The 21,648-nt window shown below is 36.6% G+C and overlaps 1 protein-coding gene across 9 annotated transcripts in view; it reads left to right on the top strand.

The window, feature by feature from the left end:
• ENAH (ENAH actin regulator) overlaps positions 1-21,056 on the top strand; it is a 148,275-nt gene extending 127,219 nt beyond the window's left edge. For 5 of the 9 annotated variants that reach the window (XM_087424403.1, XM_087424402.1, XM_014794663.2 and 2 more), the window contains 9 exons: positions 1,027-1,331; positions 2,780-2,925; positions 3,087-3,144; positions 3,934-3,982; positions 7,613-7,679; positions 10,424-10,486; positions 13,853-13,931; positions 16,968-17,025; positions 17,580-21,056. In XM_087424403.1, the coding sequence (XP_087280529.1) occupies positions 1,027-1,331; positions 2,780-2,925; positions 3,087-3,144; positions 3,934-3,982; positions 7,613-7,679; positions 10,424-10,486; positions 13,853-13,931; positions 16,968-17,025; positions 17,580-17,617 (863 nt within the window). In that variant the 3' untranslated portion in view covers positions 17,618-21,056. The remainder of the gene's footprint in view (positions 1-1,026; positions 1,332-2,779; positions 2,926-3,086; positions 3,145-3,933; positions 3,983-7,612; positions 7,680-10,423; positions 10,487-13,852; positions 13,932-16,967; positions 17,026-17,579) is intronic. The other 4 variants (XM_087424404.1, XM_014794665.2, XM_087424406.1 and 1 more) reach the window with 1 other exon arrangement.
• Positions 21,057-21,648: the final 592 nt, after the last annotated feature.

Below are 21,648 nucleotides of genomic sequence, written 5' to 3'. Positions count from 1 at the left end.
GAGTGTGACAGTAATGCTGGGCAGGCCAGGCACAGTTAGCCTGATGGACCAGGCCAACTGTGGACCAGGTCAGATGGACCTCCTGCAGTATCCTTAGAGCTCCGATGACCCGGGGGAGGGTGACAGCCTTTAACTCCATGGTGCTCTTATTCGAACAATTTTTGTTTTCAGCTAATGTAACTGCTCAAAGTGAGCAATTTAAAAAAATTTACCACCCAGTGTGCAAATAGCATTTTATTTGTCCTAAAACACCCCTTTAAGCTTTAAGAAAGAGAGTACCTGCTAGTTCAGTCTTCTGTTAAATAAGTTCTTGTTCGCTCCCTTTGTGGCTATATCAGACTTGGGCATTTCTCTCTTACCCCCCCGTCTTCTAGGCTGAAAAAACTCTGTACTTTAAATTCTTTGTCATATAATTATTTCAAATAGTTATTTTAAGGTTTTACTTTGTACTAGTAAATTCCTTTACTTCAGTGATTCTCAACTCTTGCTACACATTGGATTTAGACGTGGAATATTTTAAGAAATTGAAGCCTGGGACCCACCCCTCCTTCATGTTCTCAGCCCAGCCACTTTGCCTATCTATAACCAAGGCAATATGTATGTCTTCACTATTGTAGAATTTATTATCTCAGCACCTAAGATGTACACAGATTATTTGCGTCTCTTATTTCAAATAGCGCTAACTGCTATCGTATACACTAGTTTGTATATGATACAAATTTTGTATATGATCCCAAATTTTGTAAACGTTTATTTACCAAATCCTCATGAACAAAAAATAATTAGATAATCTGTTGCACAGTTCTATTAATAAAACGTGTAAGTAGTTATACACTTTGACTTTACATTTTAGTGTCTTTTCAATACTGATCTAGATTTTAAACATTGGGATAAATAGAACTCATTAATACGTAGTAGATGTTTGAGTGGGTTTAATTTAGCATGGCATTCTACATACCTTTCCACGTAAAATAATGTCACTTAGCTCTAATGTTGATGGTCTTATTTAACATTTCTATCTCTCAGGCATTGTCTTGGGACCACCTGCACCTCCACCGCCCCCTCCCCTCCCACCAGGTCCTGCCCAGGCTTCAGCCACACTCCCTCCACCCCCAGGACCCCCTCCACCCCCTCCTCTTCCCTCCTCAGGGCCTCCGCCTCCGCCTCCTCTACCCCCCCTTCCTAACCAAGTGCCCCCTCCTCCTCCACCACCGCCCGCTCCTCCTCTCCCTGCATCTGGATTTTTTGCGGCATCCATGTCAGAAGACAATCGCCCTTTAACTGGACTCGCAGCTGCCATTGCTGGAGCAAAACTTAGGAAAGTGTCACGGGTAAATGCGTTTCCAAATGATTGTGTTCTTTATATATGTCTTATTGTCTCAATACCTAAAGTACTGGATTTATTGCATTCTAATTTTATGAACCTATGTTATTCACTTCATTGATTAAAAAATTTGAAATAATTTAAACGTACAGAAAAGTTGTAAGAATAATATAAAGAGTTTCTGTAAACCTATCAACCAGATCTACCACCTAACATTTGACCATATTCGCTTTATTATTCTTTCTCTTTTTGTCTGAAATGAGAGAAGTCAGACACCATGCCCCTATTTCCCTAAATACTTCAGTGTGTGTTTTGTAAGAACAAGGACATTCACCTACATGACCACAAGATAATTATCAAAACCGGGAAGTTTAGCACTGGTAGAAGACTGTAATCTACAAATGTATTTAAATTTCATCTATTGTCCAATAATGTCTTTTGTGGCAATCTTTTTTTAATCTAAGATCACCCATTGCGTGTAGTTATAAGGTGTCTTTATTTTACTTTAGTCTGTAACAATTCCTTAATCTTTCGTTCATGATATTGACATTTTTGAAGACTATAAAACAATTATTTTGTAGAATATCCTTCAGTTTGGTTTGTCTGATGTTTCCCCAAGATTAGATTTGGGTTATGCATTTTTTTGGCGGGTTATGCATTTTTTAACACTGAAGTAATAGGTCTTTCTCAGTGTTTCACCCAGGGAGACATATAATGATATCATTTTATCCCATTATTGGTAATGTTAACTTTGGCAAAACTTCCATTGGTATAAAGTCCATGCTATTTACTCCATTAGTGCTTTTTTTTTTTTTTTGTGGTGAGGAAGATCAGCCCTGAGCTAACATCCATTGCCAATCCTCATCTTTTTGCTGAGGAAGATTGGCTCTGAGGCTAACATCCGTGCCCATCTTCCTCTACTTTATATGGGATGCTGCCACAGGGTGGCCTGACAAGCGGTGCATCGGTGCGCGCCCGGGATCCAAACCCAGGTCACCAGCAGCGGAGCGTGCGCACTTAACTGCTACACCATGGGGCTGGCCCCCTCCATTAGTTCTTAAGTAGATGTAAAAATAATATGTAGAGCCAGCCCTGATGGCCTAGTGGTTAAAGTTCGGCGCACTCCACTTCGGTGGCCCGGGTTTGGTTCCCAGTCACGGAACCACACCCCTTGTCTGTCAGTAGCCATGCTGTGGCAGCAGCTCACATAGAAGAACTAGAAGGACTTACAACTAGGATATACAACCATGCACTGGGGCTTTGGGGAGGGGAAAAAAAAGAGAAAGATTGGCAATAGATGTTAGCTCAGGGTGAATCTTTCACAGCAAAAAAAATAATATTTAGATGTGTTTATTGAAATTCATGCTGATGTATCCTTCTGTTTTGAATGAAATCTGTTAATAAACATAGGATTGTCTAACATAAGAGTTTATGATGATATGTATTCTCATTAAGATGGAGGATGCCTCTGCCCCAAGTGGAGGGAGTACCATTGGTGTGAATTCGGCCTCGTCTAAAACAGATTCAGGTCGTGGAAATGGACCCCTTCCTTTAGGGGGTAGTGGTTTAATGGAAGAAATGAGTGCCCTGCTGGCCAGGAGGTAAGTGAGAAATTGTGTGGACATGTCCAGAATTGAGAGGATGTTGTTAATTTTATTTCAAATATACTTTAACTAGATGCAACTCTTCCCTTTTGGAGAAGTAGTTTTTTATACTAAGAGTTGGATGACTTTTTTAAAAATCCAGTTTACCTTCTTTCTAGGAGAAGAATTGCTGAAAAGGGATCAACAATAGACACAGAACAAAAAGAGGACAAAAATGTAAGTTAATGAAGGTAGTCCACTATACCAGAAAATGTGAAATCCAAGCATTAAGGAAATGATGTCAAAGATTAGTTTGAACTTAGCTAATCTGGATTTACAATTGCTTATTTTTAACTCCTCAGATGTTAAAAATGGCTTGTTTTGAGCGTCATTTACAAATTTTTAATGGTATTCTTAGTAAAATGGGTTGAATGTGTGGAGTTAGGGGACAAGCACTGAAGTTCAAACCTGTAGAGTTTAAATGTGTACCTAACCCCACTGGTAAATAATAGGTTTTTTTTTTTTAAAATCTCTTAGAGTCTCAGTTTCTTTGCATTTAAAATGAAGGAATGAGGCTAAGTCAACGGTTTTCAAATGTTTCTCCCAGGAGCCCTGTGGTTGTTAGCTTAAGAGTGTACCCTTCATGCCCCTCCCCAGTTCAGCTAGGCAAACTCTGCTTTATCTGTTCTGTGTATTGGTGTTGAACAAATACTGTGATTGTTTTCCGTGCTACATTTGGCCTTCTTTGATCCGTTCCTCAAGTTTGTCTCTTAGATCTGGCTTAGTAACATTGGCTGGTGCAGTGTTCAGTGAGAACACTTGAGGAAGGGGCCGTGGGGCATGTAGGAGGGGAAATGCTAGGAGGGCAGGAGAAGAGTCTGAACTAGGATGGGAGGGAGAAAAGACTGATGGAGGGAAACGGGGAGTGGCAGAAAGAATACTGGACATGGAAAAATAAAACACTAAGTATGTGCAACAGGCTTCTGGTAGGTGTGATGTTATTAATACGTATTTCTGTGTATTTAGGAAGATTCAGAGCCTGTAACTTCTAAGGTGTCTTCAACAAGTACAGCTGGTAAGTTCAAGAGATGTATTTTAACTTTTTTAAACTTTCTCTAAATATTAATACTCCCCAATTAAAAATCCCCCATTTCCCCACGTTTGGATCAAGTAACTCCTGGGTCACTAAAATGTTCAAGTCCTTTGTTCACGCTTGAAAGCACTGACTTTTTTCCCTCGGCCTTTTTGATCCCAGAAACGGCTGTTAATTCCTTTCTGATATTGGGAAATCGAGTAAAGCCCAGAAGGTTTTTTCTGATGACTCTTTCTTTGAAAATCATAATTTTTACACGTTCTGTTTATATTATTGTTAATGATTTGAGGTTATTCAGTAAAACAAGGAAAAATACATTATCAGATGAAAAGGGAACTATTTTTAGTAATTGATTCTTAAAGGTAAAGATTAAGTGAACATGTCAGCTAGCATTGAAGTCTATTTCAGAACATTCTCAAATTGAGAAGGTTGTCATTTTAACATTAATTTGGGTAATATTGATAAAGAAATAAAGGTTATAATTTGTAAAGTTAAAAAAAAATCCCCTTGAGACTTTTGGGAAATGTTCTTGAATTCACTGAAATTTCCAACATTGAGAACTCATGGGCATAGAATACATTACTTAGAATATTAACAAAATATATTTCACTGGAGATGCTTGATGAGTCCTATATCCATAATGAGAATATGAGCTTGTTACATATGTACATGTCATTTCTTCATATTTGGCTAAGAGCTGGACTATCTATTCACCACCTTATCTAATTTGGAATTAAGTGACATACATAAATTTGATGATTTTGATGAATTAATATCTAGAATGATCCATAGGAAACCATTCTAGAGAAATGTCTATGTTAATGCCTGCAGATTTTGATTTGGAGACTGCTCGCTTCCTCTAGAATGCTATTTTTTAGAAAACATACTTCTGTTTTTGTGATTGTAACCCATTTGCAAAAAAAACACAAAACTCTAATTCTCATTATTGAATAGTGACTATGCAGTAGTCTGATTGCTACATTATAGTTAACATTGTGACTTTGTGAATTGTTTTTCCTCTGAATAGGATTCAAATCAGTTGACGTTATTTTCATTAAAAATTCTCTAGCTTGTGACCCACTTACTTTAGCTTTATCTTTCTTCTGTAAGCCAAAATTAATCATATATGCTGTTATTAAGACCGTAGATATTGTAGAACTCAACTATGATTTTGGGTCACAGAACCTACTAGAATTTGAAAAGAGCTATGAAGCCTCTCCCTAGGGAGGGAAAAATCATAGTTTTATCAAATCTGCTCATAATTTCAAAGTATTCATGAATTCCCTGAAGGTTATCCATGGACCCCAAGTTAAAACTCCTTATCGAATGTATATCCTTTTATTTAAAATATGGAAAACTAAAGCGTGGATTGTGTGTGGGGTTTGCATTGTGTGCGCCTTATATATAAAGTTAAGGATTCATTCAGAAGGACTGGGGGCTTTTTTCACTTGTTTCATTCAGGTTTTTTTTTTTTTTTTTTTTGGTTTTGTGTCAGACACTTGACAAGCCAAAAAGAAGTGAAATTTTTGCCCTGAGCACCAAGAAACTCATAGTCCACAAAATTGAGACACACACAAGTGAAAAGTTAATCTTTTACAACCAATTGTTGACTATTAAATAACATGTCAGAGGGAGGAGGCTGTATAGTCTGGAGCCACCTAGGTCATCTTTGTAGAGAAAAATGACATTCTACTGTGCCTTGAAGAGTATTTAGTTTGGCTGAAAGTCAAGGAAGGGGTGATATTTCAGGAAGTGGGTATAGCGTGTGCAAGGATAGGGAGTTGGAGAGGAGCAGGAAGAGACTGGGAAATACTAGGTAGACTTGCCTGACTAGAATGGAGAATTCTTTTAGGAGAGTATTGGGGGGAAAGGTTGGAAAAGTGAGTTAGAACCAAAAGCCTTTTATGAAAAGATCAGGAGCTTAGACTTCATCCTGCAAGGATTGAGTTGACGATCAACTGAAAGTGTTTTAGGAACATTAAAATGGCGGATGTGAGCAGGACTGAGATAGAGAAACTAGTGCCAGTAAGGATCCCGTGTGTTTCCAAAGACCCGATGAAGGACACCCAGCCTCTGACCTTCCTCCTGAGACCGATCTGGAGCCCCCTTAGAGAGAAGGTGGCCTCCCTACCTGTGGAGCTCAATGAACTGCTCTTCCTCAAAACCAGGAGGAGCCCTTTGAAGACTGAATGATAGTTCTGGTTTGGCTGATTGAGAAAGGACCTCAGCCGACTGTTAAATGGCAGTGCTCACTACATCTTACCACATTGGAATTGTTTCCTCGTCTCTCCGCCTGCCTCTTCTGTGGTCACGATGCCCTGATGACCATTCCCTTGCCTATCCAGTTGTCCTTCAGTTTCGTTCAGGACTTCCCTCTTTTCACCTGCTCTGGCTGGTGTCTCTTGGATGTGTTTCTGATTCTGTCTGTCCTGGACCTCCTCATCTGATTATTTGATGTCCCCTGGCCAACTCTGTGGTGGTCGTTGAGAGCATGTGCAGCTGTTGGAATACAAAAGGAGGAATAACAAAGTGTAATTTAAAGGGGGGAGTTGATGATTGATCGAGGAGTGGAGTAAAGCAAGATCAGTGATGACTAAGGTTTCACCCCTACATGACTGAATGCAGCAGAAAGCAGAGCTTCATGGGAGAGTTTGAGTTTAGTTTTGCATCTGTGTAGTTTGAAGAGAGGACAAGCTACCTGAGTGACAATGTGCAGAAGCCAGGTGAGGGGTCACATTGGAACTCGGAGCTAAATTCCTAGTTAAAACTGGGCACTAAGGTCACAACTTGGACTTGGACTCCATTCTCACATGGCCCAAATGCTTTCTTCCATGACGAGATTCCACTCCCATTTTACCCAGTCGCTAGTGAGGCCAATGACGGCATCAGTGGGTTGGCCCGAATTAGAGCAGCAGTTCCCAGCACAATAGACTGCTGACCAGTGAGTCCCTGCGTAGGAAGTATTGTAGGAAGAGCTTAGTGTGAATTTATTTATATTTAGCTGGGCTTGTCGGTTAAGTCCCAAGAATTGGTTAAGAATTGAGGAAGTATAGTAGAACTTGATTCTGAAATTTATTTTGAGTTGTTTGAATTTTTTTTAAGTGGATTATTTGAATTTAGCTTAAATATTGAAGTACATGAACACATTAAAGATTATGCTTTTTATTTCTTTTACCATTGGCACTAAAAGTTGTTTAAAAATAGTATAGTTAATCCTATCCCATCTAGTAAATTTAAACTATCCTTATTAATTTCAAATCATTTGTACTATTCTATTCCAATTAATTAAAATTATCCTACCCTTATTCTTACTATCCTATTTTTATTAGAGAAACTCTTACCATCTGGTGTATAGAATTATAGTATTTTAAATTTAACAGTCTAAAGTTTTTCCTGGGGAAAGTTGTCACACTTGCTTATTTCTTCTGATTTTAAGGTCTGAAACTATACAATTTAAAATGATAGATTTTACAGTTCAAAATTGAAATTTAAAAATTTTTATTATCTATATTACATAAACATGGTCATGATATTTAGTATTGTATTATTTGTTTTACAATAGCTCTGGGAGCATATAAGATATTTAATAACTTATGTTCTTTATTTTTAAAGAACCAACAAGAAAACCTTGGGAAAGAACAAATACAATGAATGGCAGCAAGTCACCTGTTATCTCCAGGTATCAATTTTATGTTACGTTTGTATCTAAAGAGAAATTGACGTCTACATATTTATTGTAGAAAACACTGAATGGTAGATTTGAAACTATACAAAGGAGCAAATAAAACACTATAATCTTACTACTGTTGGACAATCACTGAGCCCCATGGTATTTAGTAGTGATTGTCTTAAAATTCTACCTTATGCTTGTTGTTATCCGCCAGTGTGTCTGAAACTTTGATAGCTTTTATTCCTCCCAGTTTATTTTGAAAAATTCAAAACTACGTTGAAACATTGAGTATAGTGAACACCGTTTTACCCATCACCTAGACTCACCAAAATGTTAACCATTTTGCCACATTTGCTTGAACTCTTATCTATACATTCATACTTTATTTCCCTCTGAATAGTTGGGAAGCAACTTCACCCTGAATACTTTAACATTTTCCTAAGAACCAGGACATTTTCCTGTGTAACCCCATTACCATTATCACTCTCAAGAAGTTTAACATTAAACCATAGTATTATGTAATATAGTATACATTCACATTTCCCCATTAGTCTCAATGACATCCTTCGTTTTGTAAGGGATGTATTTTTTTTTTTGTATTTTTGGAAAGAAATTTTTATGTTTTAAACTGAAAAGCAGCTGGAGAGAAAAGACTACAATGTTTAAAAGAGAACAAAATAGAACCTAAAACTGTAAAATAGAAAGATTTATCTCTCTGTCAGTTGAAACAGTACCATCAGGTTAGAGAAGACAGTGCCCAGGAACAAGACTAGTTATTTGTGTCTCTACAAGTGGCCATCTGGGCACAGTCAGCAAGTCTAGCATTCCTTAGCTAGGCATACTTTATTATCATAACTAAATTTATATCACCAGTCTTGAACATAGATGAAACTTTTTCTTAGTTTATGAGACAGTTTCAAGGGACTCATTTTTCCCAGAAAAAGTATGTATGTAGAGACTAAAAAGTTTTTTGCCTGTTCTTTCTGAGCTATTTGCCTTCTTTTTGCCTGATAAAAGCAAACTTGCCTCTATTATAGAAACTTAATAAGAAAAGTACAACGGTAGATCTCATTGTCACAGATCTGTTCTGTGTTACCTTAATCTAAATTCGCATTTGGTTTTTGTGTGGTTCTTTCTGCTGGTAGGAAAGATTTGGTGATGACACAATTATTTAAGCTCCACAGAGAAATTGGGCCTTTTCGAATGTATAGAAGCTTTTAGTTTCTAGGTGACTGAAAGATGATATATTTGATTTTAGAAGAAAATTGAGGAATCGCCTTTGCTGGACACGTTTTTTCAACAGAGTAGAAAATTGCACATTTATGTTTCTCAGATACCTAACTGAAGTGGCCTTCTAACGTATCTCTCATAGTTGTTCGAGATTTTCTTCAGTAGCACATTACGAGGCCTGATTTATCAAGGACATGTCAGAGAACAGAACTGTGGTGATTTGAGAATGTGAAGGGTGACAGGAAAGACTTCTTTGTCTTCTTCATCCTACCACGTTGAGAGGAATTCCATAGTGACCTTGCCTAAAGCTAAACCTAAATTCACGGCAAAAGTCGGATCTTAGAAGGGCCATGGAAGAGGTTCTCCAAATGGAACATGTTCCTTGATGTGTTTGGGTTCATTTAGTGAAGGAAAAATTATTCTTTGAAAGATTTTTCAGACTTCCAAAGGAAGTTTAATAAGTGTTCTGAAGGTCACCGTTTAAAAAATATTTTTATATAGATTAGTTGAATATTGGTTCTTATTATCCAGTAGTTCATTGTAATCATGTTCTGACTCTGGTAGATGGTTTTCCTCTCCTTTTCCAAAATAGAAATTCTGAAACACCTGGTTATTTCCTGACCACTCTTATATCTTTTGACAGATTTGATCCAACCACTGATATATATGTCTTAAAATTTCACCGTGAGCAGTTTTAAACCATGAAAGATGTTAAAAATGTGTTTAAAAGACTAAGAACTGTATTGCTTTTCTTTCTAAGTCATCTCCCCTGTTCCTTCTGAAAGGAAGTATATTGGCCATTTTATGTTTTTATTTAAATGTGCCTCATCCTTGCGTGGTAGTGAAAGTACCCATTTCTCCTGAATATCCATGTTAAAATTATGTTTATAAGATGGATCAATATCCTGTAATATACATGATATTGCATTATGCTGTGTATATTAAGTGACGATATCAGATAGCAGAATAAAAGCAAGAATGTTACGGTTAAAAATGCTTTAAACTATGACGAAAATGTAACATAGGAAAATTTGTAAATTCTTCCTATGGTTTTTATTAAGATCTTACAGATCTTGTATTCAAGATGGGAAAAAGTTCTTCACTTGCCTCCTGAGAAGAGTTAATTTTGTGTACTTCAAGCTACAGTAATTTTTATGGTGCTTTTGATTAGAGTCTGTAGCTTTATATTCACTGAGAGAAATGTCTTTGATTGTGTTTTGATACTTGTTGAGTCTGTGTGTGGGTAGGTTTTGCTGTGTCACCAGTCTATAAAAGTAGGCACTGCATAATGATTTTTTTTATGCTCTGTAATTGTCAAGTAAACAGAGTATCCTCACATAACTAGAATTAGTCTCCAAATATCTTCTTTTTTATTGGAGAAAAATGATCATTTTAAGGTTAATGGACTCCTTTAGTTCTTATTTTGTTTGCTATGACTAAAAACCTATAGAACAGTAACATAATGAGAATTATTCTTAAAAGTTCTATTGTATACCCCTTTAAATGGTTTTTCCCCTTCGTAGACGGGATTCTCCAAGGAAAAATCAGATTGTTTTTGACCACAGGTCCTATGATTCATTACACAGGTATCATCCTGCTGTGACTCTGTGATTTGAGACTTTTAAATAACATGTGCAGGGTAGGATGGAGCTTTTTCTACGTGGATTGGTAATCACCACGAGGGAGATGTTTAGCAAGACTGAATCTTTCATATTTAGCTTTATTTAGAATACTTTAAAAAAATCCTAAGAGGTCTTAATTAGAAATATTTAGGGGCTGGCCCAGTGGCATAGTGGTTAAGTTCACATGCTCTGCTCCCGCGGCCAGGGGTTTGCAGGTTTGGATCCCAGGCGCAGACCTAGGCACTGCTTATCAAGCCGTGCTGTGGCGGCTTCCCACATATAAAGTAGAGGAAGATGGGCGTGGATGTTAGCCCAGGGCCAATCTTCCTCAGCAAAAAGAGGAGGATTGGCAACAGATGTTAGCTCAGGGCTAATCCGCCTCACCAAGAAAAAAGAAAAGAAATATTTAATAGTATCCATTTCCCTGCCATCTGTTTTTAGCAGGGTTAGGATAAATACAAGTGGTCAACATGCCAGAGATACTAGAGTGGGACTGTAGATGGGATCAGGCTGTTGGTAGTTTTGCATTTTCTTTTAAAGCCTGTTCTCTTTATGAGACAGGGCTTTTAAAAAATGGACTAGAAGATACTGTACTGTTTGTTACTGGAACAGGGACAGTATTATAGCCACACTGTGGATAATTTTTCTTTGAGGAAAGTCTGTTTCCTAGGTACTCTGTAATAAATTATCTTTAGCAACCTAACATCTAACATCCTGAACAGATTTTTTTATTTTCTAGGATGAGACATACCATTTTTTAAATTAAGAAAACTTAAGATTATGAACCATATATTTCTTTCTTAATTGAAAAAGTTGACAATTTTTTAAAAATCCTCAAATACTTAAGCAATTTTTAGAATTAATTTGGCAGAATAGGAACTTAAATATCATAGTACAGTTATCTTATAGTCAGGTTCTAGAGGCAACACTCATTATAAAGTAATAAAAACCTCTGAGAAACCCTCATATTTTGTTATCAGTTATGATGAAAACCCATAGGTTAGAAATAACCAAAATATACACCCAAGTTGTTACATGCATCTATTCTTAAAAATGCACACATCAAATCTACTGAGAACATGAATTAAATAGTATATGGAGGATTGTCTATGGCAGTGAGTAAGGAGTTCTGTAGTCAGACTCTATTTGCCAAATTATTTCTTAAAATTGTTTTCATGCCATTGATGAGTACAATATTTGATAAGTTTATTTTGTCAGCCAGTTAAGTCTGCATAAAATGTTTATATTTCAATAGTGAAATAGTTTCCCTGCCTCTTTTTGAGGTGGGTTAATTGTTTGATCCAAAGACTTACTCAAAAAATTTGCCAGTATGTAGAGAGAAAAATAGCGTTTAATAGTGAGATTTTCCGTTGTAAATCTTCTCAGTTACCTTGTTCCTTTCATACACAGTGGCCCTTGGGATAATGTTGATAAGCGAAGCCTTTTTTTTAAAAAAGTGGTGATTACTTCTTTCCTTCAGTATGAAAAGTTCCCCCCCTTTAGTTAAATTACCATGGTGGTGGTGGTGGTGGTGATGGATTGCATGTTAGCATGAATTAAATTTTTTAAAAATTGCATGTTTCCACAATTGTTTATTATATAACAACAATAATTTTTGCATTGTTTAGTAAATACGGATATATTCATAACATACCACCAGTTAAGTAGCAAGCTACGGTTATTCACATGAATTTCAGGGGTATTCGTTATATAACATAGGAGGAAATAATTAGCTGGTTGTGCCACTTAAATATGAAAAGTAAAAGAAAAGCAGAGTAATTAATAATTTAATCCTGGAGAGCAGGAATGGAGAACAAGGGTATATGAAGTGCACAGAGTGTCCACCTTCAAGAATATTTACTAAACCGGACTCACACAGAGCACCATGACTTGCTTACAGTAGATCTCAATAAATCTTAAATGACTTTGGAATTAAGAAGTCTCCCCAGCCAAGAAGAAAGGTTTATCCTCACAGAGGAAAGGAAATATGTCATATAATCTTCGCATCCGCCACAGTGCTTAGCTCAATGCTTATTGAATGAAGCTTTCTGAAAGTTATTTTCCTTGTTCATATAAACAGAACAGCAGATGTCTAATAAAACAAAATTGGTTGATTTGCTTCATAACAACCTATTAAGCAGTAATATGTTTCGATATTAAAGCAAATTAACTCAGTATTTCATCTTCACAAAAAATGCCTATGGGTTTTTGAAGTATAATATGCCTTATAAGAATTATGAAATTATAACTTTGAAAAAGTTTTTATACCTATTGAGTCTTGGTTCAGATTTCTAACATTGGTACTCTGCAAAATGGAAAGTATATGACCTGACTCATGGTTTTAATTTGCATTGATTTGTGGCCCTTACAGAGTGGCCACTTAATTAACCCAGGAAATAGAGGAATACTCAATTAAAACTCTAGATTTTCCACTTAGGATTGTCTCTTTTTCCCACAATTGGAGAGGGAACCATGACTGATTTATTTGATATTGAAACTTTTGCTTAAAATATACCCAATCCCTAAGACTTATTTCTTCATGTAAAATTTTTAATAGAATCTACACTTTTGAAAGTACAATAATAATTGACAGTCTGCTTCTATCTGGCATTTCCTTTTTTTTAACAAAATAATTTTATGGAAATAACTGGAAACAAACTATTCAGATGACATCTCCATAAAAACTTTGTCTGGAAATAGCCTCATAGCCAGTTGGAGATAAATATACTTTTAACCTAGTAATTATTTTTCCAACATTCTTATTTATTTTGATGCTTGAAATGGAATAAAACATAGACAAAGAAATCGTGCTTACTAAAATGTTTTTTCCCTGAAAACCAAGGCATAGACTTTGTAAACTGATTCATATTAGAGTAAGATATTCAAGTCTTTATATTTTCCCTTCCATTGGTTTGCCAGATATTTAGTAGATAATGCATTTCAAAAGAAGGAAAAAATAAGGTTGTGTTCCTTGGGCCTCGGATGTTCAGCTAGCCTTTCATCTCTGTCCTCATCAACCTGCTCACGTTACCTGGTTACCTGCCTCATGCCCGGGGGACGGTGTCTTCTGCTCTTTACTGAAGAAGTCTCGTCATCTTATCACCCCTTTCTCATTTCTTTACAAATAACTGCCAATACTGAGAAAAGTGAAAAGTGTTTTCTGCTTTGTGTTCTAATCAGTCTTGCAGCTTTGACAATTAACTTTTTAACACAATGGGATTTGAGAAATGAACTTCAGTCTGGTGTTGGTTTGGTACATTTGCAGTGATTCATGAGCTCATTAACTATTCTGAGTGTTATTTACCTGTCCTGGACGTTTCGTTTGTACAGACCCAAATCTGCACCCTCCTCACAGCCCAGTGCCAATGGGGTCCAGACAGAGGGGCTGGACTATGACAGGTTGAAGCAGGTGGGTGCTCGGTGGCAGCTCTCCTTTGTTTGTACTTGTTTGTTTTTAAGAAATATCTCATAATGCGTATATTTGGCAGATCGTGAATGTCCTTGAAAAGAATATGGAGTTAAGCCATTTTTATGCAAATTAAACAGTGGCGTTAGTACTGTATTACTTTTTTCAAATCCTCATTTTTTGGTTCAGTGAGTTTGCATCGTGTTCCAACGGTGGTGGGGGGCGATGGTTTAATGGTGTAGTATAAACTTTAAATGTAAGGGCACGCTGTACAACTGTTTAAAAAAAAAAAATCTTGCACTTTTCACTTATCATTGGCAGAAATGGGCACTCTCGTAGACTTCGGCTTTCTAGGGAGCAGTTTGGGAAAACAGATCATAAGCCTTAAAAATAAATGTCTTACCTTTGAACCAAGCAATTTGATTTCTAAGAATTCATGCTGAGAAAATACCATAGAAGTGAGTGTGAAAAAGGGCTCTGTGGCCATTAGGGAATCATAATTGAGAACATTTAACAATGAATTGTGAACAGTTGCCCATGTTAGGGGACACAGACAAGTAACCAAACCATATAAACAGTTAATCTCAACTTTATAAAAAAGAAAAGGATACGGCCCATACTTTGGATGCATAGGCACTATATTTAATACCTGTGTACTCAGGAAAAAAAAGTGGAAGGAGTCATAGTGATGAGATTGTGGACCTTTAAAATATTTTATTCCTAGAAGAGGTAAAATAATTTTTTTAAAAGAAATTGGTAGTGTTATAAAGATTTGAAATGGAAGGCAATGCATCTTAGTAAAACGACTCTCACTTTTGCAGACCTGAGTACAGATGGGCCTGTTGTGAGGACCCAAGGATAACAAGACGGTATCTCCGTCTTGTTAGCTTGCACTGCAGGATGGCCTCTGAAAATAATGGTTATTCTCATCACTATGATAGCCGTTGATTGACTGTCTGTGGACTTAGGGCGAGGTATTTGCTGGGTTCTTAGCATGACAGTGTCTCCTTAATCCTCATGGTAGTCGTGTCATGTCGTGTTTATACTCAATTTCTGCACGTCTAAGGTTCAGAGAAGTTAAATTTACTCAGTCCCACAGCTAAGTAAGTACTTGAGTAAGGATCAGAACCCGAATTTTTCCTCAAAGCCCGTTTTCCCCATTGTCACTCTTTTTTTATAAAAACACTAGCAAGTGTTTGAGTGGGGCTCAAAAAGGGACCATATAATGTTCAATATAAAGAATATATGAGTTCAGGGGCCGGCCCCGTGGCTTAGCGGTTAAGTGCGCGCGCTCCGCTGCTGGTGGCCCGGGTTCGGATCCCAGGCGTGCACCAACGCACGGCTTCTCCAGCCATGCTGAGGCCGCGTCCCACATACAGCAACTAGAAGGATGTGCAGCTGTGACATACAACTATCTACTGGGGCTTTGGGGGAAAAATAAATAAATAAAATTTAAAAAAAGAATATATGAGTTCAAAATACAAGTTAAATAGCAATTAGAGAAATACTGATAGTAATTTCAGATAAACCTAATTTTTATACTGCAAAACTACTTGAAAAGTTAAATTGAGTAATGTAATTTGAAGAGGGAAGTGTGTGGTCATTGATGATTAAGCCCTTGTTTTCCTGTGTATTAAATACGGCTTTCTTTTCTTGGAAAACATTTTAAAATAAAGCACTTGCACACGCTTTAAAATATGGTCAGTTCTTGGCTCTCTGACGTAGTGGAGTAGAAGAGAGGATAGGTTTGATTTCAGCACTGATTTTAAGATTAATTTGAATAAGGATATCTGTTAGTCCATGTAATAACTTCTCTGCCTCAGTTTCCTCACTGGTAAAATGGAGGAATTAAACTAGTTGATCGTTTTCAAGTTAATTTTAAACATGAAAAGCTTTTTTAAAAAATGACCCTTAACGCAGAGCAGTTTAATTTTACCTGAGATGTGCAATATTAAAGAAAGTCACACAATTTGAAACTAATCCTTCAAAAGGACTGCTGTTATGTTTCACTCATTAAAATTGTGTCGCCTTCTCGTATAGCCCTTTTAGCTCTCGTATTTCACAGTTCTTGATCATTTTTAATTGGAGAATGTCCATTATTTCAAATCAAACTTAGAGATTTTTGCAAAAAGAAATACAAAGATGGAGTGGTTTTCATGGAGGAAGGAGGGTCCAGAGCATCACTATTAAATAGAAATACAATATGGGCCACATCAGTACTGTAAAATTTCTAGTAGCCACATTAAATAAGTACAGAGAAACAAGTGAAATTCATTTTAATGTATTTTATTTAACCTATTATAACCAAAATAATATTTCAGTATGTAATCAATATTTAAAAATTGCTAATGAGCTACTGTACATTATTTTCTTCAAACTAGATCCCTGAGATCTGGTGTGTGTTTTACAGGGACAGTGCATCTCATTTCAAAGGAGCCACATTTCGAGTGCTCAGTAGCTACGTGTGGCTGGTGCCTGCCCTATTGGACGGTGCAGGTCCAGCAGGGTCCCATCCTCTTTCGTCTCCTCCTGTCAGAGCAGCCCTGAGGCCCTCCAGGGGAATCCTAGATTCCTTGAAACAGAATCGGGCAGCTTTGGCGATTCCTAAGGAATCCCCATACTTCAATCCAGATGACAGATTTGCCAAGAGCTGATTGTCCACTTTACTTGTCTTCTTCCTTGAAACTTGCTTTTTGCCTCACCTCTCAGACTGCTCCCAGAAGACTAGATTAAAAGCAGAGCTATTATCCTTGCCACAAATTATCTGAATCATACCTTTCACTGGATGGCAGAGTAATTATTTTAGTTTTAGAAACCATCTGTTTCATATCTAGCTGGGCTAGAAGAAGCAAGAGATTGGGAAGGGAAGGCTATTAAAACAAAATTTTCCAAGGCTAGTCTTCTAGGATATAAATTGTGACTCTGGAAATAAAAAACACACATCATATTTCATGCATTCTTAAAGTATTATATGAAGAAGAATCTTTTTAGCAATAATTTTTCTTTCTTTATTCCTGATGTTTTTCTCTAATATTTTAGGACATTTTAGATGAAATGAGAAAAGAATTAACAAAGCTAAAAGAAGAGCTCATTGATGGTGAGTGTCTGAACAAATTTACTACCCCAAGCATAGTGTTTAAGAATAGCTATTTTTAAGAAAATGCAAATAAGGAAATATCCAGTTTATTACTTGAGAGCATAAAACAATGACTTTTCTGCGGTATCCTGCCCTGCACTTGACTTAGATGTCAGGGAGGAGCCCTCTGTCCTTCATATGATGGAAATCATTTGTAAAAATAGGGATCGACAAGATCGCTAAGTGTCAGGTGTTGGAAAACGAGATGAACGAGTCTTTCTTCTAGGTCACCTCCACTCATCCATCCCACCCTTTTGCCCTCTTGGTTTTGAGCCCACAGAATCAGCGTTTTCATTTTGTGTACAAAAGGGAGAGAATAAATAAATACACATAAATAGAAATTAGTATCATCTTTGTAATAAGAAAACAAAGATCTATGCAGTGAAAGATGCAGGGTCAGCGTATCCTTTTATTACTGTGAGTTTGAAGGCAATCATGGACATTTCTTAATGAATCGCTCCTTTATTTTACCTTATCATTATATTTACTTTCAATACTTTTCCTTTTCCTACCAGCAATCAGGCAGGAACTGAGCAAGTCAAATACCGCGTAGAGCAGCAAACTAAGGAGAGAAGGGACTTGAATCTGGAGAGAGAAAAAAAAAACCTGCAAACAACAACTGTTAACAACAACAAACCCCTACATTTTGTGAGCTGTGAGAAGAAAATGGAGACAAACAGTCGGAAAGAGGGAAAAACCAATGTGTTTGAAAGCCTTCAGACATTATTACTCTGGTGATAAGCTATTTCCCTCCCAGTTTGCTGCTTTTTTCTGACCTTTACAGCAGGATGGAAGAGAGTCGTATAAGAGTTCCTATAACAGTTATGCAGAGAATACTAAACCCGTCAGGCGAGATCACCGTGCATTCAAATATTTTCATGTCAAGAAAAAAATCGCACACTTCCCACAATCCATTGCTAAAATAAAGAGGAGAAAGGCTTAAGAAGTTTTTTTCAGAGAGCGCTGATGAAGAATTTAGCAAGTTATGCTATTGTATTGTAAATGTTTCTCTCAGGTTTGTCTTCCTATCGTATTTGATATTCCATGAATAATTGAGATCAGCCCTGTGTAGGTTAAGATCTTAAAATGCGGAACAAATGGAATTGTATGTGCTTTCCAAAGGGTGATATTTATAAGAAAGTGTCCTAAAAATGACTTATCCAGCTTGAGGAATTTTAGAGTGATAGGAAGTCTCTCGTTAGCCTTCATGCAATTTTGTAGATTAAAACATAAAATTCGTCCAGAATTGAAAGATTTAGATGCCTTCCTAAATTGTTACAATGCTTTACCAAATCTGTGACTCCTACATAACACAAACCAGTGGTCAAATGTAAAACAATGTATTGTAGATTTACTGTAGGTTTTCAACCTTTTTTAGATTTATGCATGTGGACATTTTTATAATGTAATTACAACCACCACAAAATTAGCTTTTTTAATTGCAGACAGTAATGCATGTCACACTAACACGTAGTGGCCTTCTCAAGGCCTAGTCCCAGGGAGAACATTTTGTAGAGTATAGGGGAGTGGGAGGAAGGGAAGGAATAATTTTTTATTTAAAGTTAATTTCTGCACTCTCTTTTTTCTCAATTACCTGCATGAATAATAACGAGGAATATTTTGTGACTTTAATTGGTAAATATGTTATCAGAACCAAGTACTGAATCTTTTACATCATATCTTCAGCTCTTTATATTTTAACTTCAGTAATTTCAGTGGCCTGAAACATGATTCTGAGCTTCACACGAGTTCTCTCTTACTGTGGAACTCAAAAGTTCGATCCCTGAATTTGGCAGTTACCATGACCTAGGTGCCCTGCAGTCCTACAGGCCTTCAGGTACACGTTCCTGACAAGGAAGCTGCTTTTGAACTTTGTTATGTTCAAATACGAGAAGTAACAATGATGGCAGCCGTTAAGGTCGCAGAAATCATTAGGTAAAGGGAAACCAATGATGAGTTCTTTGTAATTTTCTTTTAATAAATAAAGTGAGATGTAGGTGGTGGGAAGAAGGAATTAGATACTCTACTTACCACCGTGTCTGTGCGTGTGTGTGTGTGTGTGGGTGTGCACACGCATGTGTGTATGTAATCCACTCCGTTTTCTTTGAAACTCGTAAGATTAAAATAGGGGAGAAATCCTATATGTTGCAATGATAGATTTTTAAACAAATTTAGGAAATCGGAAATTCTCCGGGCTCTCCATCTTGATTTATGCTTGAGTTATGTGCCATATTTGCTTTGAAATCTTTGATTATCAGTTTTACTAAAATTTCAAAGACATAATCCATTTTCATCTGTTTTCTAGATCTCTTACATCTTAGTTCATAACACAGAGCTTGTTGATAGCATGGTTTTCTAAATGCTGCAGATTTGCAGCCATTTCCACTTCAAAGAGGTTTGAATGAGGGAATTTTTTTTTCCTTGTTAAAATAGTTTCTGTTTCTGTAGAAACTTCATTTTGAGATTAATCTGTGATGGATGAGCTATGATAATTCATATACGGTTCTTTTTTCTGTCAGCTATTCACTGTCATGCAATAGTAGTTAAAGGCATTAAAGATACAGCAAGCTTTTAAAGTACTATTTTCTAAAAGAAATAGGAGAGATTTTCATCTTTATTATTGTACCTTTGGTTATACAAACACTTTGATGATATAAACGTTTATGTCCCCTATAAATCTGGTCAGAAATCACTTTTGATTTTGTTGGTTAAGTTAAATAGTCAGTGGTAGGATAGAGTACTGGGTACACGTGGTCCAAAGTAAGGTAAAAGACTACAATAAATTGCTAGATCTTAAAAAGAAACTGGTTTATGCACTAAACGTTTTGTGCCTTGGTCTAATATTAACACGATGTCTGTGTGAAATGGCAAAAAGAACCAGTGTCGAATCACGTTCTATTTTCCATCATTTTGCATTATCCCAGATTGCTAATGTGTTCTTTCCAAGAGATTTGATTGAATTACTCTATACATTTACTGTCAGGCATGACAGTTTTGTCATTGTTAGAGATTTCAGTAATTAAAATGGGCAACAGAAGCTTAAGTTATTTTCCTTCTCAAAACTGTGTTCCTTGGAGCCACTTTATTCCGATGGTGTTCGTGCTCTTGTTCATTGGATGTCTTAAGCTCAGTGCAGTTTAGGGATCCTTTCTAATGACAGGAAGGTACTCCTTTCCTCAACACTGTGATCTGACCTGTGACAAATCTGTACTATACACTCTGTCAATGGCTAACCGGTCAATTGCAAACCAACTGAATGTACAAACCTTAGTGCTGGTGCTGAAATCTCTTGAGAACAGTCATCACGATTTCAAAGTTTGTTTTGAAATTTGCAAGCATCAAGTGTCAATCAAAACTGAAGATGAAACACTAATGAATGTCGAATTCTCATGCTTTAGGTGTACTTCCTTTTTAGATTTTCGGTTCTCTGCTATTTTTACCGCACTGTTTCATTTAAATTTCCTACACGCTAACTTCGTTTGTGCGATTGAAATAAAATTGCAGTATATACATGTTGCTTGTTTGTGACACTTAGATAATCATCTGAAATAATCTGTTGGTTCTAAAATAAGTTATATTGAATGTGAAGAACACTTTTTAACGTCCACGACTTCACTGCTTAAAGTTTACATATCACGTCACGATTCTTTAAGGATTTCATGCAATTCATAAATACTGAGTAATGTATATACAAAGGGAATGTGTGTAATGTATCTCCTTTTTGTTTGAAATAACTGTTGGCTGTTCCCTCTTTGTTCTTATTTTCTCTCGGCCCAGCTTGACACAGTGTCTTACTCTCATAGTCAAGAGAATGGTAAATATTTAATTTTACTCTGTTTTGTTCTACAACATAGTCAGATGCTTAAACTCATTTGTGCAGTTAAAATCTTCCTTTATGTAGCTTGCAGGGTAAAGGACATTGTGTGGTAAAGGGCCTTATCAAGTACTGAACTTTAAATACAATAAAATCTGTATCTATAATGTTATTTATACATTATGCCAATTTCTGGAAACCTGCGTATAAGCCACAGTACTTTTTATCTGCCTCTTATGAAGGATTAATTTTGAGTTCCATTTTAAAATTTTGATGTCTTCATTAGAAATACAATAATCCTTGTCTTTTTTCTTTTACCAGACCCCACTTTCCCCTCCACCATCCTCTCCACTTCTCCTGGATTGCGTGTTCCTGTCATTCATTGACACTGCAGCCATTTACAGTCCACAGCTCTAAAAATATCAACTGATTTTTCTTTCCATCCTGCCTCAGGTTCTTGCTTCCCTTCATATATAAATCAGAATGTTTGTCTACAAACTAAAGTCACTTCCCATTCAAGAATGAATTAAGTAGCAGATGGCAGTCTTTTAAATTTACCTAGCTACAACTTTTGTGTCTCCTGAATTTGTATATACTTTCATTGCTGTTGTGAAGAATTGGCCTTTACATGCTAAGTAACATTATCCTAGGAAGCACAGGTTACAAAGGATGCTGCAGGGTCTCTGTCATTCCTTTTTGTAGCCATCATAACTTCATAACCCCAGTACTTTTAAAGTTTTAACTATTATAAGCATAAAAATGACATCATA

This window comes from Ceratotherium simum, chromosome 36 (genome assembly GCF_057802395.1).
Source record: "Ceratotherium simum simum isolate JZ-2026a chromosome 36, ASM5780239v1, whole genome shotgun sequence".
In the NCBI taxonomy this organism is placed as follows: Eukaryota; Metazoa; Chordata; class Mammalia; order Perissodactyla; family Rhinocerotidae; genus Ceratotherium; species Ceratotherium simum.
This window is presented reverse-complemented; position numbering and strand designations above follow the sequence as displayed.